Below are 18,324 nucleotides of genomic sequence, written 5' to 3'. Positions count from 1 at the left end.
AGAAACGTCTGAGCCTGGGGAAAGTACCTGCAATCCCAGAGCTAGGGAGGCGGCTGAGAGAGGTGGATCCCTGGTGGATCCCAGCCAATCCAGCTGGACCCAGGGGCTCTTGCTGCAGTGAAAGGCCCTCTCTCAAAAACGGAGCTCGGGACTGACTGAAGAAGAAATCCAAAGTTAGCATCTAGCCCCCATTTGCACAGAACCTATAAACACACACACACACACACAGGCACACACGCACACACACACACCATTAGTGGAGAGAACTGAGGTCGACCTTAAGCTGCTGCCGTTACCAAGTGTCCACAGTCCTTGGCTCTGTTTGTACCCCACATCTCTGGCTATGCAATGGTGACCTCTTTTCTTTTGCCCCTAGGACATCTTCTTCCTCTCTCTGGACCTTTCAAAGTCTAATTCTTGTTCATCCTTGATGGAGCACCGTATAGGTTACTTCTGTGGGCAAGCTTTTCACGACCCTTAGGTAGGTCAGGGAACCTTGCTTTTTATTTTACTGCATCCTTCAGAAGACAGCCATCTTTGTGAACAGAGAAAAGCTTCTAGAAACTGCTTGCCTCCCCCATCTATGCACTGTCTGGTGAGTGGGAAGCACTCTATAGACACTTGTTTGAGAAAGTTAATGAACTTTGTTCTGTATCAACACATCTACATATTTCCAAATATGGAAGAATAAAAATATGATAATGATATCCAAGGCAGTTAGATGCTTCTCTACCTCTGAAAATTATTAGGGGGAATCTTTTAAATGTAATAGTTCAAGTTTTTTTTATGGTGATTTGAGAACAAGTTTTGCTTGTTATTTTCATTCCTCTTCACTTCACATTCCAGTGAGTCCTGACAGCGGACCTCTACTCTGGTCCAGCTCTCTCTTCTTCTGAATTGGCACCTTTATTTTCAATTAGTTTTTTATTTTGTGCCTCCAATGCAGAGAGGCACCTGTCTCCCTCCCGGGTTATTGCTGGCCATGGATGCCACATGGTGACGGTGAGCCTGGGCGAGCCTGAAGCCACTGTAAAGGCGTGCACAGAAACCCTCAAATGCAGCCCACCAGAGGGCATGCTCTGAGACTCCAGGTGCTCTCAGGGTCTCAGAAGCCCTAGACAGCTCCCCTCAGGGAAGCTGGGAGGCCGTTAGGAAGTAAAACCCTCTTCTACTTGAAATGTTTCCAGTGCATAAACTGGATCACCTCCCACATGAGCTGTCACTCCAGCAGAGTGTGGCCTTTGGGGTTTCTTCCCGAAGTTTACGAGCTTGTGTTGGCAATTTAAGTAAATCAGGCAGGTGGGAAAAGAGACAATAAAGCCGAGATGCAATCTTAGAGAAATGGGTAGCAGGGACATTGTAGACACTTTATGTGGTTACTATTGAGCAAAGTGTAGGGCAGGTGTGATATATGTACATGTAATAAATTCATATCCATACTTTGCTTTCATTTAAAACTCACATACCATCATAATTTCTTTTATTAAGCTAATGTAAGACTATTTTCTGTATCAGTCTGATTGTTGTCATGTCTAAAGATTATTAACACTTAGAACCTGTAGACAAGGAGGCTGTCTTTCTTGTTTTGTTTTGTTTTGTTTTTGGTTTCTCTGTGTAGCTTTGGAGCCTGTCCTGGAACTCTCACTCTGTAGCCCAGGCTGGCCTCAAACTTACAGAGATCAGCCTGGCTCTGCCTCCTGAGTGCTGGGATTAAAGGTGTGCACCACCACTGCCTGGCCTCTCTATCTTCTTTAAGATTTTGGATCTTTCTTTTACTCTGGACAGTAAGGGGAGGGGACTTTGAGAACAAATACTGAAACAAAACTCAAACCCCATGACTCTAGCTCGTTTTAAAATCCCCTGATGGAAATGAATAAGAGACGCCAATAATGCTCCACAGAGAAGCTGAACCAAATGTGGGGCATGAGAGAAGGATCCCCAAAAACAAGGCACCAAGGCTGGGGCCTGAATGATGTGCAGAACTGAGAGAGACGAGAGTGGGTCTCCTAGTCTGGAAGAAGTGAGCTGGGTGGAGGTATGGAGAAAGAGAAAGCTTCACGGCTGGGAGGAACTTACTGTGCTTTACAATCAGAGAGGTCACAGTGGCTGGATGACTAAGCTAGGACTATAACTTAGTCCATAGGAGCGAAGAGAAATCTATACACTCAGAGCACTTAAAAAAAAAAGTGATGTGATCTGTGGACAGACAGGAGAACAAGAGTGGCTCAGGAACCTAGATCACAGTGTTACCCACAGAGGCAGAGCAAAGAGTGAGGATTCTGAAGATGCCCGGGATGCACAACGCCTGGCAACCGGTGGTCTGTTGTTGACATCAGAGAGATGACTTCAGGATATCTGGGATGTTTCCGGCATGAATACCAGGTGGATGATGATGCTGGTGGAGGGATGGGATAGGGAGATCATGTATGGCTTGAGGGGGTTTTGTAATTGCTAAATGAGTAGATATGGTACGAGCTTAGGAGAGTTTCTGAGCTGATGGTCTGAGATGGAGGGAGGTTTCGCAGTCACAGGAGAGACAGGCTGACATGGGAAGAATGAATGAGGAGTTGGCACTGGGTTCTGAAAAACTCCAACATGGAATGTGGGGTAGATGAGAGAGCTAGAAAACTCACCTGACCCATGCCACAATGAACACTCTGAGGGACCTGGAGCAAACTGTCAGTTGTCCACGGAGACTTCTTGTTAGAATACAAGAAAACAATGCCTTCTCAACCAAGTGCTTGTGAAAAATGAGCAGATTGGAATAATGGGAAAGCAATGACATTCTCAACTCTCAGGGGAAAGCTGAGCTCTGGAAATAACTTAATACATGAACCATAGGAACATTTCAGAAAAACGCTTTCCACATTCCTAATAAGCTGCAGAGACAATCAGCATGAAGGAGGATCAAGACCCATGAGAAGAACAGGGCACAAAATGGAAATAAAAAAAAGTTGGATGAGAAAGAGAGTCTGCAGACATGCAGTATTTTTTTTTCTTTTGCCTAGAGAGAATGCAAGACTTTCCTGAGGGTCCCTATGTGTTCATTCGTCTTCACAATTCTGAGAGGCAGATGCTTATTCCCATTTATAGTAGGCAAAAATGAGGCCATGAGGGGAGCAGGAATTTTCCCCAAGATCCCAGGGAGTCGGGAGCTGAACAGAGCATCTGAAACATCTGTATACCCATGTCTAGACTGAGCCTAACCCTCACCTCTGAGGAAAGAAGCAATGGGGAAGGGCGCTCAGGGGCCTCAGTGACCTAGCACGCTCAGAGAATAAAGAGACCGACAATGGCTACTACACGGAGCGCCAGTGATACGGTGGCCAATGTGTGCCAATTTCTGATTATTGTGTGTGTGTGCTTTACCTGTGTGTGGCGCGTGCATGAACACAAGTGGGATGGGTGTATGCACCCTTGCATGTACCCGTGAAGGCCAGGGCAGTTTGACAGGTGTCTTCCTTCCTCTATCAATTTCCACCTCCTACTGCCTGGAGAGGAGGTCGCTCACTGAACCGGAAGTTCAACATTTTGGATAGGCTGGCTAGCCAGGAACCTCTCAGGATCTGCCTGCCTCTGCCTGTCAGTGCTCTTCACACGTGTGCTGAGAAGTCAAACTCAAGTGTTCACAATTACAAAGCAAGTACCCCTTCTTACCCACCGAGTCATCTTCCTGGACTACCCTTTCTCTGGTCTCATGAAATCCTCACTAACAGGGAATCACGGCTGGTTCCCTTGACCTCTGACTGTGGCAGCACACATACACTTACTTGTTTGCTCTTGAAAAATTTCTTGCCTTGAGGCTGCTCTTGTCATTGGGCCACTGAGACACCTCAGTGCCAAACTTTCCTCTGTTAAACCAGATTCCCATGAAGCTTACCCATCTCTAGACACAAGTGGAAGGACAATAGATGTCTCAACACTGCCTCCCCTATCCCCTCCCCTCCTCCCCCCTCCCCTGGCTCAGGCAGGCTGTCCCATGGCTGCCCCTCCCCTCCCCTGCCATGTCCTTCCTGGTTCAGCTGTGACAACTGAGGAAGGCTCCTAGATCAGATTCCAGCCACAGTGCCACCACTTCCCAGGGTTTTTCTCACGCCTGCCTTCAGTGGGTGTGTAGAGATGCTTCCTTTTCTGAAGGCGCCACAGAACTCAAACCGAATTAGCCATGGCACTCTCCCCCTTTCCCGGCTAGGCTGGGAGCAGATGGTTAGGGAAGACGGTGAAGAGAGTCATGGTGAAGAGTGGGCTGTTTGGTGATGGGGATGGAAGCAGAGTCCTTGGCTGCTCCTACTCTTACCCTTCATGAGCCCCAGGAGAGATATTTCACTCTAGAATGTGAGGCACTTATAACCCGGCTCTTTGAGCTTGGGTGCAGTTCTGTAATACTAGAAAATCAGAAGAAGAAGAAAAAAACAATCTCAAATACTATGAAAGACATAAAAGTCAACAGGGAAGGCCGTTATGGTGGAATAAACTGTTCAGGTTGAACCGGGAAAAACGTAATCCTCTAGTCAAAGAACAACTACACATTGGCCATATTTATTCAACTGGTGAAGAAGCATCCTACTGAATGGGGCTTTAATGTGATCTAAAATTCCATTTTCTTTCTAATTTTTTTCTCATGTCTAAGAATATTATGTTTTAGAGTACAGTTTATTTTTTTGTCAAAAAATTTTCTGTGTGTTTGAAGACAATGCATATAAAGAGAAATGTGTTTTCAGCAAGAGCTTGAGAAAATACAGAAAGATGCCAGTAAGAAAATAAGACATAATCCCGGATTCTGTGACTGAGATGAGTTTGATGGGACATAGAATTCAGATCTGGAACCATTTGGGATTGGACCATAAAAAAGAAATCACACTGCATTCTGATTTCACTTTATTTTTTTTTATGTTGGGAAGTTGTTTAATGAACACATTTGGGATAATGAGATTTGGAATATGGAATCTGTCTAAAACCATCAGGGCTGTGAGACAATAAAAATGATATTTTCGTGTCCCTTAGAGTTGTTTTGGATTTCTAAAGTGAAGACTGAGTGAATGAGGAGAGTGAATCACGGAGAGCGAAAGTACTTAACACCCTAACTGAAATTCTCAGATCCTCCAGAAGAAAACATTAGGAGCTTTTATCGCTGTTGGCCATGGAGCCTCTGAGAACCGACTGCAGCAAACAGAAAGTTTTCACTGTGATGGCGGTCTTGTTCTCAGGGATCCATTAAAACACCACGGGGTCCCCCCAACCCCTGCAGACTCATACTCATACCATCCTCTTCCATAATTTCAATCCTGGGGTCCAAAAAGGGGAAGCAGGGGAGTGCAGCCCCAACCCAGGAATGGGGCTTAATTCCTAGACTTGACTGCATTTGACGTTTTCTTCAAAACACACAGAAAAGTAAAAACTCACATAATAAATTCATCCACAGAATGACTCTTTGTACAGAAGAAGGCAGCCGAGGGCATAGTTAAAGGTGTGGACTCAGCCGTGTTCCTGGGCTTGCACTCTTGTTTTGGCAAGAGGCCCGAAGTTTGTCTTAGGCAAGCTAAATATCCTCTGTGAGCTTTCTTTCCTTCTCTGTGAACTGGGTAAGAACTGCCTATGTGGCATGCTCAGCGTCTTACAAAAGGGTACAGAGAAATGTGTAGGAGGTGACGGCAGTGGGGAGGTGTATGGGGAAGGAGTTGAGAACTCCTCAGAAATAGACAAATATTTGAGTGACTTAGAGGGAAACTCAATAGGCAGGCAGAAATGCTTATGAGGAGTCTGGAGTAACCTAGGGATGCTAAACTTGGAGAAGACCCAGATGACGTACACGCACAGTGGTGCCAGCGAAAGGTATTGCTTCCTTCCTTTCTCAACAATCTAAACCCAGGGCGAGAATAGAACGAGATGGAAAAGGGGACTTAGGCAATTGGAGAGCCAGAGTCCAACAAGAGTAGCCAGACAGCCTGGCCAGCAGCCCTGAGGTATAAACTCACCATACTCAGCACTGTAAAGAAGACCCATTTATTCTATAATTAGCACACGATAAGTGGAATGGTTTCTCCCATCTTGGTGGGAGGTTCTGGAATGTTCAGTTACAACACGGGTACGCTATCAGAAGATTTCATTTCCTGAATCTTTCACTGTTGGGTCACTAGTACGTTGGACTCCGAGACAGTCTGGAAGGGAGCAAAAGCCAATACCTTTTTTGACAACAATTAAACCCTTGGATTTATACAATGTGACATGACTCGAGGGGCATTGTTTAGCTTTTGGCAGAGCTATGAATGCCTAGGGCAGAACACCAAAGGGGGAAAAAAGTCTACTTTGAAAGCTCTCTCAGAACAAATCTGAGGGAATTTGCTGGTTAATGCAAGTACATGTCTAAACAAGTACTGGTTTGCTGAGGGAGTACATGGGGCTGGCAAGCCTCACTTGGCTCAGAGACCATGAGTAATGCTTCATTTTAACGAGGGATCTTGGGGGTCTATAATGAGGACTGTGTGGTATTTCCCATGCGTCTCTTTGGAACGTGGGCTGATGGTATACCCAGCGGAAGGAAAGCCATCAGAAAGAACATAGTTCGTGAAAACCTCCAGGCTCTGCAAGATCATTTCACAGCACGTGAATACATTCTCAGAAATACACCACAGCTCCCAGAGAGAGCGAGCTTCCCTGTCCCTCATGCAAGCCAGCGCATTGAAGTGATGAGCTTGTAAAATAAGTGTTGGGGAAGAGAGCTGACTTTTAAGGCCAGAGGCAGTTCCAAACAGCACCCTTGAATGACTGAACATCTTCCATATTTGATTCTTCTGAAAGCAAGAGTCTTTGAATGTCAAGTTCATATTTACAAAGCACATAAGTTCATTTCTAAGATACAACATTATTTACATATCATCAGTGAGACAAATTTCTTGGACTTTTTCTATCAGAGAAAGTTAATATTTAAGATTCTGGACAGGAAATTAAAAAAAAAAAAACAAATAAAGCCGGGCGGTGGTGGTGCACGCCTTTAATCCCAGCACTCGGGAGACAGAGCCAGGCGGATATCTGTGAGTTCGAGGACAGCCTGGGCTACCAAGTGAGTTCCAGGAAAAGGCACAAAGCTACACAGAGAAACCCTGTCTCGAAAAACAAAAACAAACAAACAAACAAAAAAACCAAATAAACAAAGAAATAAGCAAACAAACAAAAATACCAAGCTATAAGTAAGTGATTAGGAAAACAAACTTCTCAAGTCTTCATGACTAACTAGTCTTTCACAAGTTGGTGGTCTGGCCAAAGGCAGAGAGGGTAAACTCTATTACCTGCTTATTCTGAGGTCTGTACTCTGAATATCACTCATATCCAAACACATATTACTTTTTCCTGGTGGTCAATGTTCTTTCTTCTCAGGCCTGGGATATTATGTTACTGTTTATATGAAGCGTGTGAAGTCCTATACTGACTACTCTCTTCTCCATCTCTAGGCAGGATAGAGCAAAATGCTCCATGGAGACTGGGCCTCTGAAAGAGCTTAGGATTTGAGCAGGATTAAAAACCATGTGAGGTATTTGGAAGAATGTTATCCAGTGCTCCAGGCCTAGAAGAGGGGATGGTGACAACAGAACCTAGGAGAAGAGAGTCCCAAGAGGCCGAGATGCTCACAAGAGGAATCCCCCTTTTCTGTGTCAATATATCAAAGAGGACGTGGACTTATAAAGAGAAATTTAAAAATTCTCTGTTTTAGGATAAATGAGTATAGTGAAGTATTGAAACATGATAAAACCTGAAGTAACATGAAACAAAAATTCTTATCAGATAATTCTGGCACCACATGCTTGGGACTTCAGTGTGCCCAACAGATCACATGGTGATCTCTTGTGGTTTATTTACCCCAATATCCAAAAACAAGTAAGTTAAATGCATTCTACTTATAATGGATCATTTTTGATAGGTTTTAAGTAGGTCCATAAAAATGTACATTTTTACTTACAGAGGTTCGTTCATTTGCTAGGGTTTGTTAGAACCCCTACTTCCCCAACAAAAGCAACAACAAAAACAAAATCCCCAGCAAAAGAAAAAGCCTTTAAGCTATAAAACTAGTATCCAAGAAAAACATTTAGTTTGAAAACAAGTTGAAAAACGTAGTCTTGGAAGGCCCACTGCTTACATGGGATTGTTCAACAAATTCCTGCTGTGTGAGGTTTGGCATATATTTCTAAAAATATAAGCATCTGGGGAAACAAGACAAAGCCCAGGTCTTGGACCAAATGAGGCACGCAGTGTGAATCTGTTAGTGATTATATCCATAATGCAATCTGTGCTCAAATTTAGCAGCGCAGAATCGAATACAGTATAAACGCCCAGCAGGCACGGTCCTTACCATAATATATAGCCCACGGAGAAGGTGCATATGGCGGCGAGTCCGCTGCTCCTGCTGGGATACTGATGGTGGGATGTCCTCATCTCGATTAATATAAAGGGTAAAACCGTTGTGTGCTGGAAAAGAATGGGGAAGATTCTTATCATGGCCTCTTTACAGTAATTTCTCTCCAGCAGGAGAACAAATGGTATAAATTCCCCGGAAAGACCCACAACAGACAGCCGTGCACAGCTCTCCCATGAGAGCATGGATATAAAAACACGTACTGCGGCAACTGCTCCATGAGTATTTTTTTTTTTTTTGTCTGTACCTAAGTTTTGAAATTTTATTTTATTTGATATTCACAATGGGAAAGTTTTATAACATAAGAGGGCACAAAGAAAAACAAGAGGGAGACCGAAGAAAAGAGAGAGACCAAGAGATGGACAGTTAAGCACATTTGCATGATCAGCTCATTCTCCATTTTATACAGTCTAGGATCCCTTGCCTAGGGGATGGTCCTGCTCACAATTGAGGTGGGTCTTCTCACATCAAATAGCATAATCAAGATACCCCTTCCCCTAGGCATGTATAGATGTCTGTCTCCAGGTGAGTCCAGACCCTGTCAAGGCGACAATGAACACAAGCAGTTACAGTGTGTGTTCTATTCTTTTCTTTTTCTATCCCTATACATAGTTAAGATCACACTGTGAGTACAGTTTTGGTTTGGGTTTACCACAGTATTGTAGTTTAAGAATATTTTAAAATTTAAATTATATATGTTTCTATCTATCTATATCTATATCTATATATGTATGTATGTATACAATGAAAATAGCATTTCTTTTTTCCTTTTATTGAAGACAGATTTTTTTCTCCCTGATTAGTTTTCCTTCTCCACTCCTCCTAGTTCTTCCTCATCTCCCCTCCCATCCAGATCCACATCCTTTCTGTCTCTTGTTAGAAACGAACAGGAGGGCCGGGTGGTGGCGGTGGTGGTGGTGGTGGTGGTGGTGGTGGTGGCGGCGGCGGCGGCGGCGGCGGCGGCGGCGGCGGCGGCGGCGCACGCCTTTAATCCCAGCACTCGGGAGGCAGAGGCAGGCAGATTTCTGTGAGTTCGAGGCCAGCCTGGGCTACCAAGTGAGTCCCAGGAAAGGCTCCAAAGCTACACAGAGAAACCCTGTCTCGAACCGTCCCCCCCCCCAAAAAAAGAAACGATCAGGCACCTAAGGGATAATAATAAAACATGATAAGATAAAACAAAACAGATTGAAACAGGACAAAACAAACAAACGCAAGTAAGAGAGTCCAAGAAAAGGCACAAGAAACACATACAGATGCAGACACACTCGTTCGCACACTCAGACATCCCATTTAAATAAAAAAACCAGAAGCCATAACATATAAGTAAAACCTGTAGGATAATAAACAAATAAACAAATAGAATTAGAATAACAAAAGCTCTGACACCATCTGTATATATTTTTAAATAAACACAGTATTTCCCTATGATCTTTCCAACATCCTTACTGTTATTTATCTTTCTTTCTCCTTACCCTACCTCCTCTACATCCAGCTAAGTCCTGTCTGATTTCTCCCTCTTTCCACCTTCAAAACACTTGTGATTACTGTTAGTCTCCCTTGAACTCTTTCTCCAAGCCCCTTCTCCCCGCCTGCCACTTCCTACTTTCCCAGCTTCTGTGGTCACTCGAGGTGATATATTCAAATCTACAGATCCACAAATAAGAGAACACGCATTTTGCCTTTCTGGCTCTGGGTTACCTCACTCAGTTTAGTATTTCCCAGTTCTATCTGTTTACCTGCAAATTTGATGATTATGCTTTTCTTTACATCTGAAAAGAATTCTATTGCGTATTTGTACCACATTTTCCTTATCCATTCATCAGTTACCAGAGATTTAGGCAGCTTCTATTTCCTGCATATTATGAACAGAGCAGCAATAAACAAGGTCAAACACATCTCCGAGGTACGATGTTGAGTTCTTCAGATATATGCCAAGGCGTGGTATAATTCGGTCATACTACAGATGTGTTTTTAGGTTTTTGAGAATTCTCCACACAGATTTTCATAGTGGTTGCACCAGTTTTCATTCCCACCAACAGTGAAGGAGGGCTCCTCTTTCCCACATCCTGGTCAGCATTAATTGCCAATTGTTTCCTTTATCTTAGCTATTCTGACTCGGGTCCCATGAAATCCCAAAGTAGTTTTGATTTGCTTGTCTTGATTGCTAAGGATGTGAAACACTTTCAAAGTTATTTTTAATCATTTCAAAAATTCAATGTGCTTCATGATAAAAGTCCTAGAAAGCATATAAATGGAGAGAACATATCTCAACATAAAGGCTATATACGACAAGCATCCCACATCATCCTGAATGGAGAAAAACTTGAAGCAATCTTATTAAAATCAGAAACGTGACAGGGCTGGCTACTGTTCTTGCTCCTTTTCAACATATTGCTTGAAGTCTCAGCTACAGCAACCAGGTAAGAGAAGGAATTCAAAGGGATACAAATAGGAAAAAAAGTCAAAATATCCCTATCTGCAGGGGAACATCATAAAAATTCTACAAGGGAACTTCTAGAAGTAACTAATACTTTCCTCAAAGTGGCAAGATACAAAATCAACTTACAAACCCCATCAATCTTTCTATATACCAACAACAAACACATTGAGGAAGAGAGCATGGAACCACTACCATTCACAACAGCCTCAGTAATATCCAGGGAGAAACCTAACTAACAAAGGCCGTGAAAGACCTCTTAATGAAAACTTTAAATCTCTGAAGAAAGAAACTGAGGAAGACATTTGAGGATTTTTAATATGCCACTTTAAAATTCTTTTAAGAATACCAGTCTTGACCAAAACTGCCTAAAATTTGCGATTTGGATGTTTTCAAATTTATAAAACCAATTTCTGTTCTCGGGCAGTAAATGACAAAAGGCTTTCAGCTTTTCATTTATTAGAAATGTCATGGTGTACATCCCTTCCTTCGGATGTCAAGTTGCTTCTTTAGAGTGAGAGGCAGTGAAGACTTAAAGGCTCCTGACACACACCGTCAAATCCTGTGTGTAGCAACACCATGTGGGAAAACGATGAGTTTGTACCAGTTTGCACTCACACTGTGTAGCCGTAGATGTGACATCTGAAAGGAGAATCCCAAGGAGCAAAATGGAACAGTCCTTTCTTCTTCTGCTTTAGTGGCTACTGCACATAGCAAGCATGGTGGGCCAAGACAGAGATGGAACTGACCCCACTCAGAAGGATAAAAAGAAGAAAGCCACTAAGTTTCTGAATTCCCCACAGATCAAACGCTTTTGGTATGGGAATCTAACGGAAAGACATACGATATGGTCTGAGGTCTTATGGAAAACTGCATGCCCCCATACCCCCACATCTTCCACCTTTTGAGACACTTTTGAGAGTTCAAAAGTGGCAGAAGTGACTATGGAGCCATCAGTAAGTTTCAACTCTATTTAGCGCCTCCTGAACAGCCGTGAAAAACTCTTTGTCCTGATCATGCTATATTGTTTACATAGTCAAGGAAAAAGGCAGGAAATTGAATGTTAGGATTTTCAAACTCTAGCATTTTAGCAAAATGGAATCAGGTGGCAGGTAAGTGTTGGCAGGTGAAAGACACGTTGGGGATATCAAGATAAGTAATTTTGGAAAAGGTTTCTGGCTCATATTCATAGAGAAAATAGAAAGATGTGGTTTTGTAATAAGCATTAAAGTGATGGACATTCTTGGCCTCAGAATTCTCTTCTATATCCCATCTATCTCTGAGTATTCATTAGCAAGAGTGTGACATTCCATGAGTGTAAGCTGAGTGACTCTACAGATGGCTAGCTTTTTTATTTCATCTTTCATCTTCCCTATTACTGTTATTTTGAAACAGTACAATCACCTCTGTAGTGAACTATGCAAGAGGTACTGTGTGCTAATGCAGAGACAGAATGCATTTTAGAGATGGATTCTATTGTTTTTCCCTTTCAATCTAGTTACCTCAGATGACACTGGCTGGGAATTTCACCAACAGTTTGAGATATCAGCAGTAATATTACAGTATAAAAATCAAAACGCATGTCTCGTCAAATGTTACATAGAAAAAGATCTGCAAATTGTACTTTTACTCTGAGCACAATGTTGACCCTGAAGGCCTGGGTGGGTTATAAGTGACAGCACTATGATTTGGGCTGGTTATTATGAAGGAATTTCTAAACTCTACTTCTTCATCCATTGATCCAAAGTGAGTAGAAAATTGAGCCACTTTTCTATGAAAAGTGTAAACAACGGACTCAAATATGCTCAGTTGCCCAGTTACTTTCTTGTACCTAGCATGCCTGCTGATGATCAGATGTTGTACTTGGCAAGGTCACGGTGTGCTTTGCTGATGCCAGACAGGAAGTGGTTTGAGAAAAGGAAGATCTGATAGACCACTGCGTCACCAGCATCCTATGTATGAAAAAGGGGGCAATGGATTCCATCAGTGACCTGGCCACTGACAAGGGACCTTCGTGTGGCTAGCTGCACATATGAAGACGTGGCCAGTGGCAAATCACAAGGGAGGTATTTTTTTTTAAGCAAGGTAACATTTCATCATAATTTTCATGCACAAAAGGATATATAGTCACCCACCCAAACATTTTTGGTACAAATTATTCCTACTTATAAATAGTATCTATCAATAAAACAAACACAGTGTCAAGTATTTACCCCAAATATCAATGTCTTACAAAGTTTCATGAACTAAAAAAATTGGGAAGTTATGTACGCTCCTGCAATAACTGAGCTGGAAGGTCAACTCTGGAGCAGCAAGAAGGATGATTGCTTTAGAACTATATGGACAATAACCCCAGTGCCAAGTGACTCCCAGGTAGCACTCCACCTCAAGGACTAGAGCACCAAGATAATTTTCAATTAGGACCATGGCTTCATGGGAATGGAGAGTTTGCATTTTTGCTTGCTGGGCTAGCTAGTAGCACTTAGAAAAGACCCTGGCATATAGGACACATAATAAATATCTGTTGTGATACTTTTGAAATCATGTTCTAAGAGGATACTATTAAATACATTCTGTAGATGAGACAACAAAATGCTCAGGTTATCTTGCAAAGAGTATCCCAGAGCTGCTAGGTTTGGAAGGATGATTTAAAAACAGGTTGTTTTGAGCCCACCTCCAAATCTTCTCTTTGCATTAGAATCACGCATGTGTATGAACATAGGGCCTTACACATCCTAAGCAAGAGTTCTACCACTGAGCTATATCCCTACCTTTCCACCTCCTTTCACTTTTTATTTTAATACAAGCTTTCACCAAGTCACCGAGGCTGACCTTGAACAAGCTCTCCAGTCTAAGCAGGCCTTGAACTTTTGGTCCTTCTGCCTCAGCTCCAAGTAGCTGGAATTATAGAACTGTGTCATCAGGCCTGTTCCAGGACTGTGTTTTAAAAAGATACCCAGTTGAATAAAACCAGACTTAGTAACCCTATGATACAGATCGTGGACATTGTCTTCCAACAGACCAAACTATTTTAGTTGAAGCTCATAAGAACCCACAGTGTTTTTATAGCAGAAAAAAAATGAATTGTTTTGTAGTCCCTATAGCACACTGTCATCTCAATAGCAGTAAACAATAAAATCAGCCACCATGCAGCCATAATGCAGTGGTGTGGTGACAGTTATGGGTAGCTGGAAGCAGAGTGAAGAATGGTAGTTCCACAGTGTTCCTAGGTAGAGGAAGATCCATTTTGGAGAAGGAAACATGGAGACAGTTTGATCACCAGCTTTGAAGAATTGCACTGGGTTTTTCTTTGAAGTTGTTGTTACTATGATCTGGATGTGGCTTGTTCCCCAAGGGCTCATGTGTTAGGAGATATGGCCTTCCCTGTAGTGAAGCAGGGACAGTGGTTCTTTAAGAGGTGGAGATTAGTAATAAGTCCTCACATCATTGGAGGCACGCTCCTGGAAGGATTTATGAAACCCAATCTTTCTGTATAGAAATGTGGTCTCTTCCATCTGTTTATATTCCAGCTTGAGATATCACCTATCATGGTGTTATCATCAGGGTTGAATCTCTAGAATTATGGGCTAAATACACCCCTTCCCTTTATAAAGTTTACCTATCTTTAGGTAATTAATTATAGCAGAGAAAAGAGACTAACACAATTGTCAGTGAACAACTCCTGAGTGACTGAGTTTTATTGTGTGATATTTTGTGTTCTGACAAATAAAGCTTGCCTGGAGATGAGAGGGCAGAGCTAGCCACTAGTTAACCATAGAGGTGGGTGATGATGATGATGATGATGATGATGATGATGGTGGTGGTGGTGGTGGTGGTGGTGCACACCTTTAATCCCAGCACTTGAGAGGCTCACACCTTCAATCCCAGCACTTGGGAGGCTCACACCTTTGATCCCAGCACAATCAGGTGAAGACAGGATCTCGGTGCCCTTTGATCAGAGGATTCAGAAAGGTAAGAAATCACTAGTGGTTGCTCCTTGGCTTCTCTGATCTTTCAGGTTATTACCCTGATATTTGACTCCTGGTTTTTATTGATAAGTCTAAATTCACACTTTAGAGTTAGACTTGTTTCTAAGTACTATGGGGATGGTTGACTGCCAAATGAGTCAACACTGTATCTGATCAATATAGAAGCTTTGTCTTAGGAAATACTGGTCTAAGATATAAGTAGTTATCATGTACCAAACCTTGTTATTAATTGTTGCTACTTTTGATGACAAGTTGTATTGGGAAGACTATATCCTAAATAGGGAAGCATGAATCTCTCATGGCCATTGCATCTGTGTGTCTTCTTAATGGGTATGGATAAGTTCCCTGTGGTGCAGCAGAGTGACTTCTTCCATGAACTGATCAACATCGTGTGGCCAAGGTCTAACACAGACTGGATACATGGGGTAGGGTCTCCCCACACACAGAGTAGTCCTCAGACCTAACAGAGACATGGACACATAGAAAGACTTGTGATTTACCTGGTACATGATGATTGAAGAGACAGAGGAGGCAAAAAGAGCATTTGCAGAAGATGCTGAAAGGAACAGTGTGGTGTAGCGATCCAAGACAATTAGAAGGCTGGCCTGTGGGACCTAGTGTGGGTCCTGTGCCTCCTTATCACAGACTTCAGGTGGGAGACTTGCACATCCTGATGCTTAAAATCACACTGTGCAGAATAAGGGGATGGAGTGACTTAGTGTTGTTGAAGGCTGATGTTCTAAGTTTGGTTTGCACATATATCAGGCCTGAATAATCTACAGCCAGGTACAAAAGCCTATGATGCTTCTAGGGACCCACCAATAAATTAATAGTTTCTTTTGAGGCCAGATGGAAAGATGGAATTTCAGAGTTGAAGATAATTTTTACTTTCTCTCACACAGTCCAAACAGCACACATGGATAGATGAAAAGGTATCTGAACACAAAATGGCCCAGGCGGAAAAACTCAGAACAAGGCCTTGCCATAGCTTCTGGATTTAAAACAGACAAAACATTTTTTTTTCTCATTCAACGCACATTTTCTTAAATATATCTAAAGGGAAACTATTTAAGCCTTAGAAATGGAATATCACTTGCCATAAAGAAAAAAATAACCATAAACACAAATATAATGAAATTCATTCAATGTAAGGTATTCATCAGACATGTTTGCGTGAACAAGACCTTGATTATGAGGACTTTTATGTATTAAATAGGGTTGTTAATAAGTATGAGAGGGGCAGTAAAGACACACTAACATGAAACAGAGACTTTCCTAATGGAATCAGAAAAACAGGGAACTATCCTTCACTATGTGATTTAGTAATATTTAATGCCAGGGCTCTGGGCCATATAGCTTACCTTGCATATTCTTAGGGCTATGGCTATAAGTAGGAACTTGAAGTCCCCCAAAGGGCCATGTGTTAAGGGCTTGAGTCCCAGCTTGAGGCTCTTGGGCTATGGTAGAAACTTGTAGAGGTGGGATGTGGTGGGAGGTATTCAGGTCACCAGGAGTGTTCATGAGAAAGGCACTGCGGGAACCTGGTCCCTTTTCTTTCTGTGCGTCACTTCTTGGCCATGAGGTAATTCATGGCTTTGCTCTGCCTCACATCCCTGCCAAGAGCAGCAGGGCCAGCTAATTATGGACTGAAACTCAAAAGCTAAGAGCCAAAAGAACCTTTTACTCCTGTCAGTTGATCATCTCAGGGTTTGTTAGAGTAACCATGAACTGATTAACACAAATACAGTTTGCACACTGAGATGCCCTAGAATAGTTTGTTGATAAATTCTACAACTACTAGGTTATTTGTGAATAGATGTGTTTTTACCAAAAATACAGAGAGGTGTGCAAGTAGCAAGTCCAGATACTTATGTAGGAAGAATGTACTGTTATTAAACAGTATTAAAGAAACAGGTTTATGCTGCACATGGATACGGACTGTAAGATCTTTATGATTATTTGTGATGGCAACCAGCAAGCTATACACAAAGAGAAGTTTTGTTTTTTTTTAAAAGTCTTTATTATTGACTCAGAGAAGGATAAAACTACACATAGTGGCACAAAATCAGGGGAATAAGGAGATGGGTGGACCTGAGGTCATCTCGAGATCATTTTATGATCTCAGAACAGAGAGCTGTAATCAGAGCACAAACCAGAGATAACAAATAAGATCCAGAGAGACTGCTCTCTGCCATTTCTCTCCTCATTCTCCTCTACAAAACACTCTACCCCATAGGGGCGTACTTCTCTCTTACCATGTAGATTCTAGACAAAAGTTCTTTCTTTATTAGAAAAGCCAGCTTTGGAATGTGGGGCATAAGCAGTTTTGTTCAGTAATAGAGAAAGAAGTACTCCAGTGTCCATCTTTGTGCATCTGGAGGGCACGGGCAGGCTCCATGGGGCCCTCAACGCCATAGGTCCATCATGTACCATGTAACTGGGTTCCTCTTTCATGTTAGGGTATCTAGGTTCTTACATTCCTATGTAGCTAGAGTTTTCCTGCCTGGCCCACAGTCAGGACAAATCTCTACTACCCGCCAGTCCCACAGCCGCTCAGACCCAACCAAGTAAACACAGAGACTTATATTGCTTACAAACTGTATGGCCGTGGCAGGCTTCTTGCTAACTGTTCTTATATCTTAAATTAATCCATTTCTATAAATCTATACCTTGCCACGTGGCTCGTAGCTTACCGGCATCTTCACATGCTGCTTGTCATGGCGGCAGCTGGTAGTGACTCTCTGACTCAGCCTTCCACTTCCCAGAATTCTTCTCCTCCTTGTCCCGCCTATACTTCCTCCTGCCTGGCTACTGGCCAATCAGTGTTTTATTTTTTAACCAATCAGAGCAACACATTTGACATACAGACCATCCCACAGCATTCCTATGATAATAGATGATCACAAATTGAAAGATGTCTCTGCTCACATGCTTGTGAACATCCTTGTGTGTGTATACATGTCAGTGTGCACCTGGGTGCCTTGGTGCACCCAGACTAAGGGCAAGAGGAGATGTGTGATTGACCCTGCTTGAGAGGATGGGGTGAAGGAGTCGCTCATGAAGTCCATCAGGGCTACAGGTCCAGCAAGAATAAAGCAACGTGAAACCCTGCCCTAGTGCATAAAAAAACTGCACACTCAGATTACAACTTGAATTTTCTTTTTTTGACCTTGGTCACTTACATAATAAAAGGGGATTAAATTGAGAAATCTTTATTTGGTGATAAAACAAGAAGGAACTTCCAGGTTTAAAAAAAATGAAGTCATATAATTTGAAGAGATAGAAAGGGTAACATCATAAAAATGGGAAAAACCACAAGACACTGGTGGACCACTGTCCAGCTGACTTCAGCACTCTGAATGTATGCCCAATGGTGGATGAGGGCAGGAACAACTCTTGGGGTCACTGTGAATTCAGAATCAGTGAGGCATGTCTCCTCATTCAGGGGGATGAAAACAAGCCCCCAGGCAGCTTGGAAACAAACTGATGCA

The 18,324-nt window shown here is 42.5% G+C and overlaps 1 protein-coding gene across 2 annotated transcripts in view; it reads right to left on the bottom strand.

Moving 5' to 3' along the window:
- The window catches only part of Aig1 (androgen induced 1), a 222,219-nt gene that overhangs the window by 31,263 nt on the left and 172,632 nt on the right, over window positions 1–18,324 (bottom strand). For both annotated transcript variants that reach the window (XM_059272719.1, XM_059272717.1), the window contains one exon: window positions 8,345–8,460. In XM_059272719.1, coding sequence (XP_059128702.1) covers window positions 8,345–8,460 — 116 coding nt within the window. The remainder of the gene's footprint in view (window positions 1–8,344; window positions 8,461–18,324) is intronic.

This window comes from Peromyscus eremicus, chromosome 8b, assembly GCF_949786415.1.
Source record: "Peromyscus eremicus chromosome 8b, PerEre_H2_v1, whole genome shotgun sequence".
NCBI lineage: Eukaryota > Metazoa > Chordata > Mammalia > Rodentia > Cricetidae > Peromyscus > Peromyscus eremicus.
Note: the sequence above shows the minus strand (reverse complement) of the source record. Positions and strands in the feature narration are given on the sequence as shown.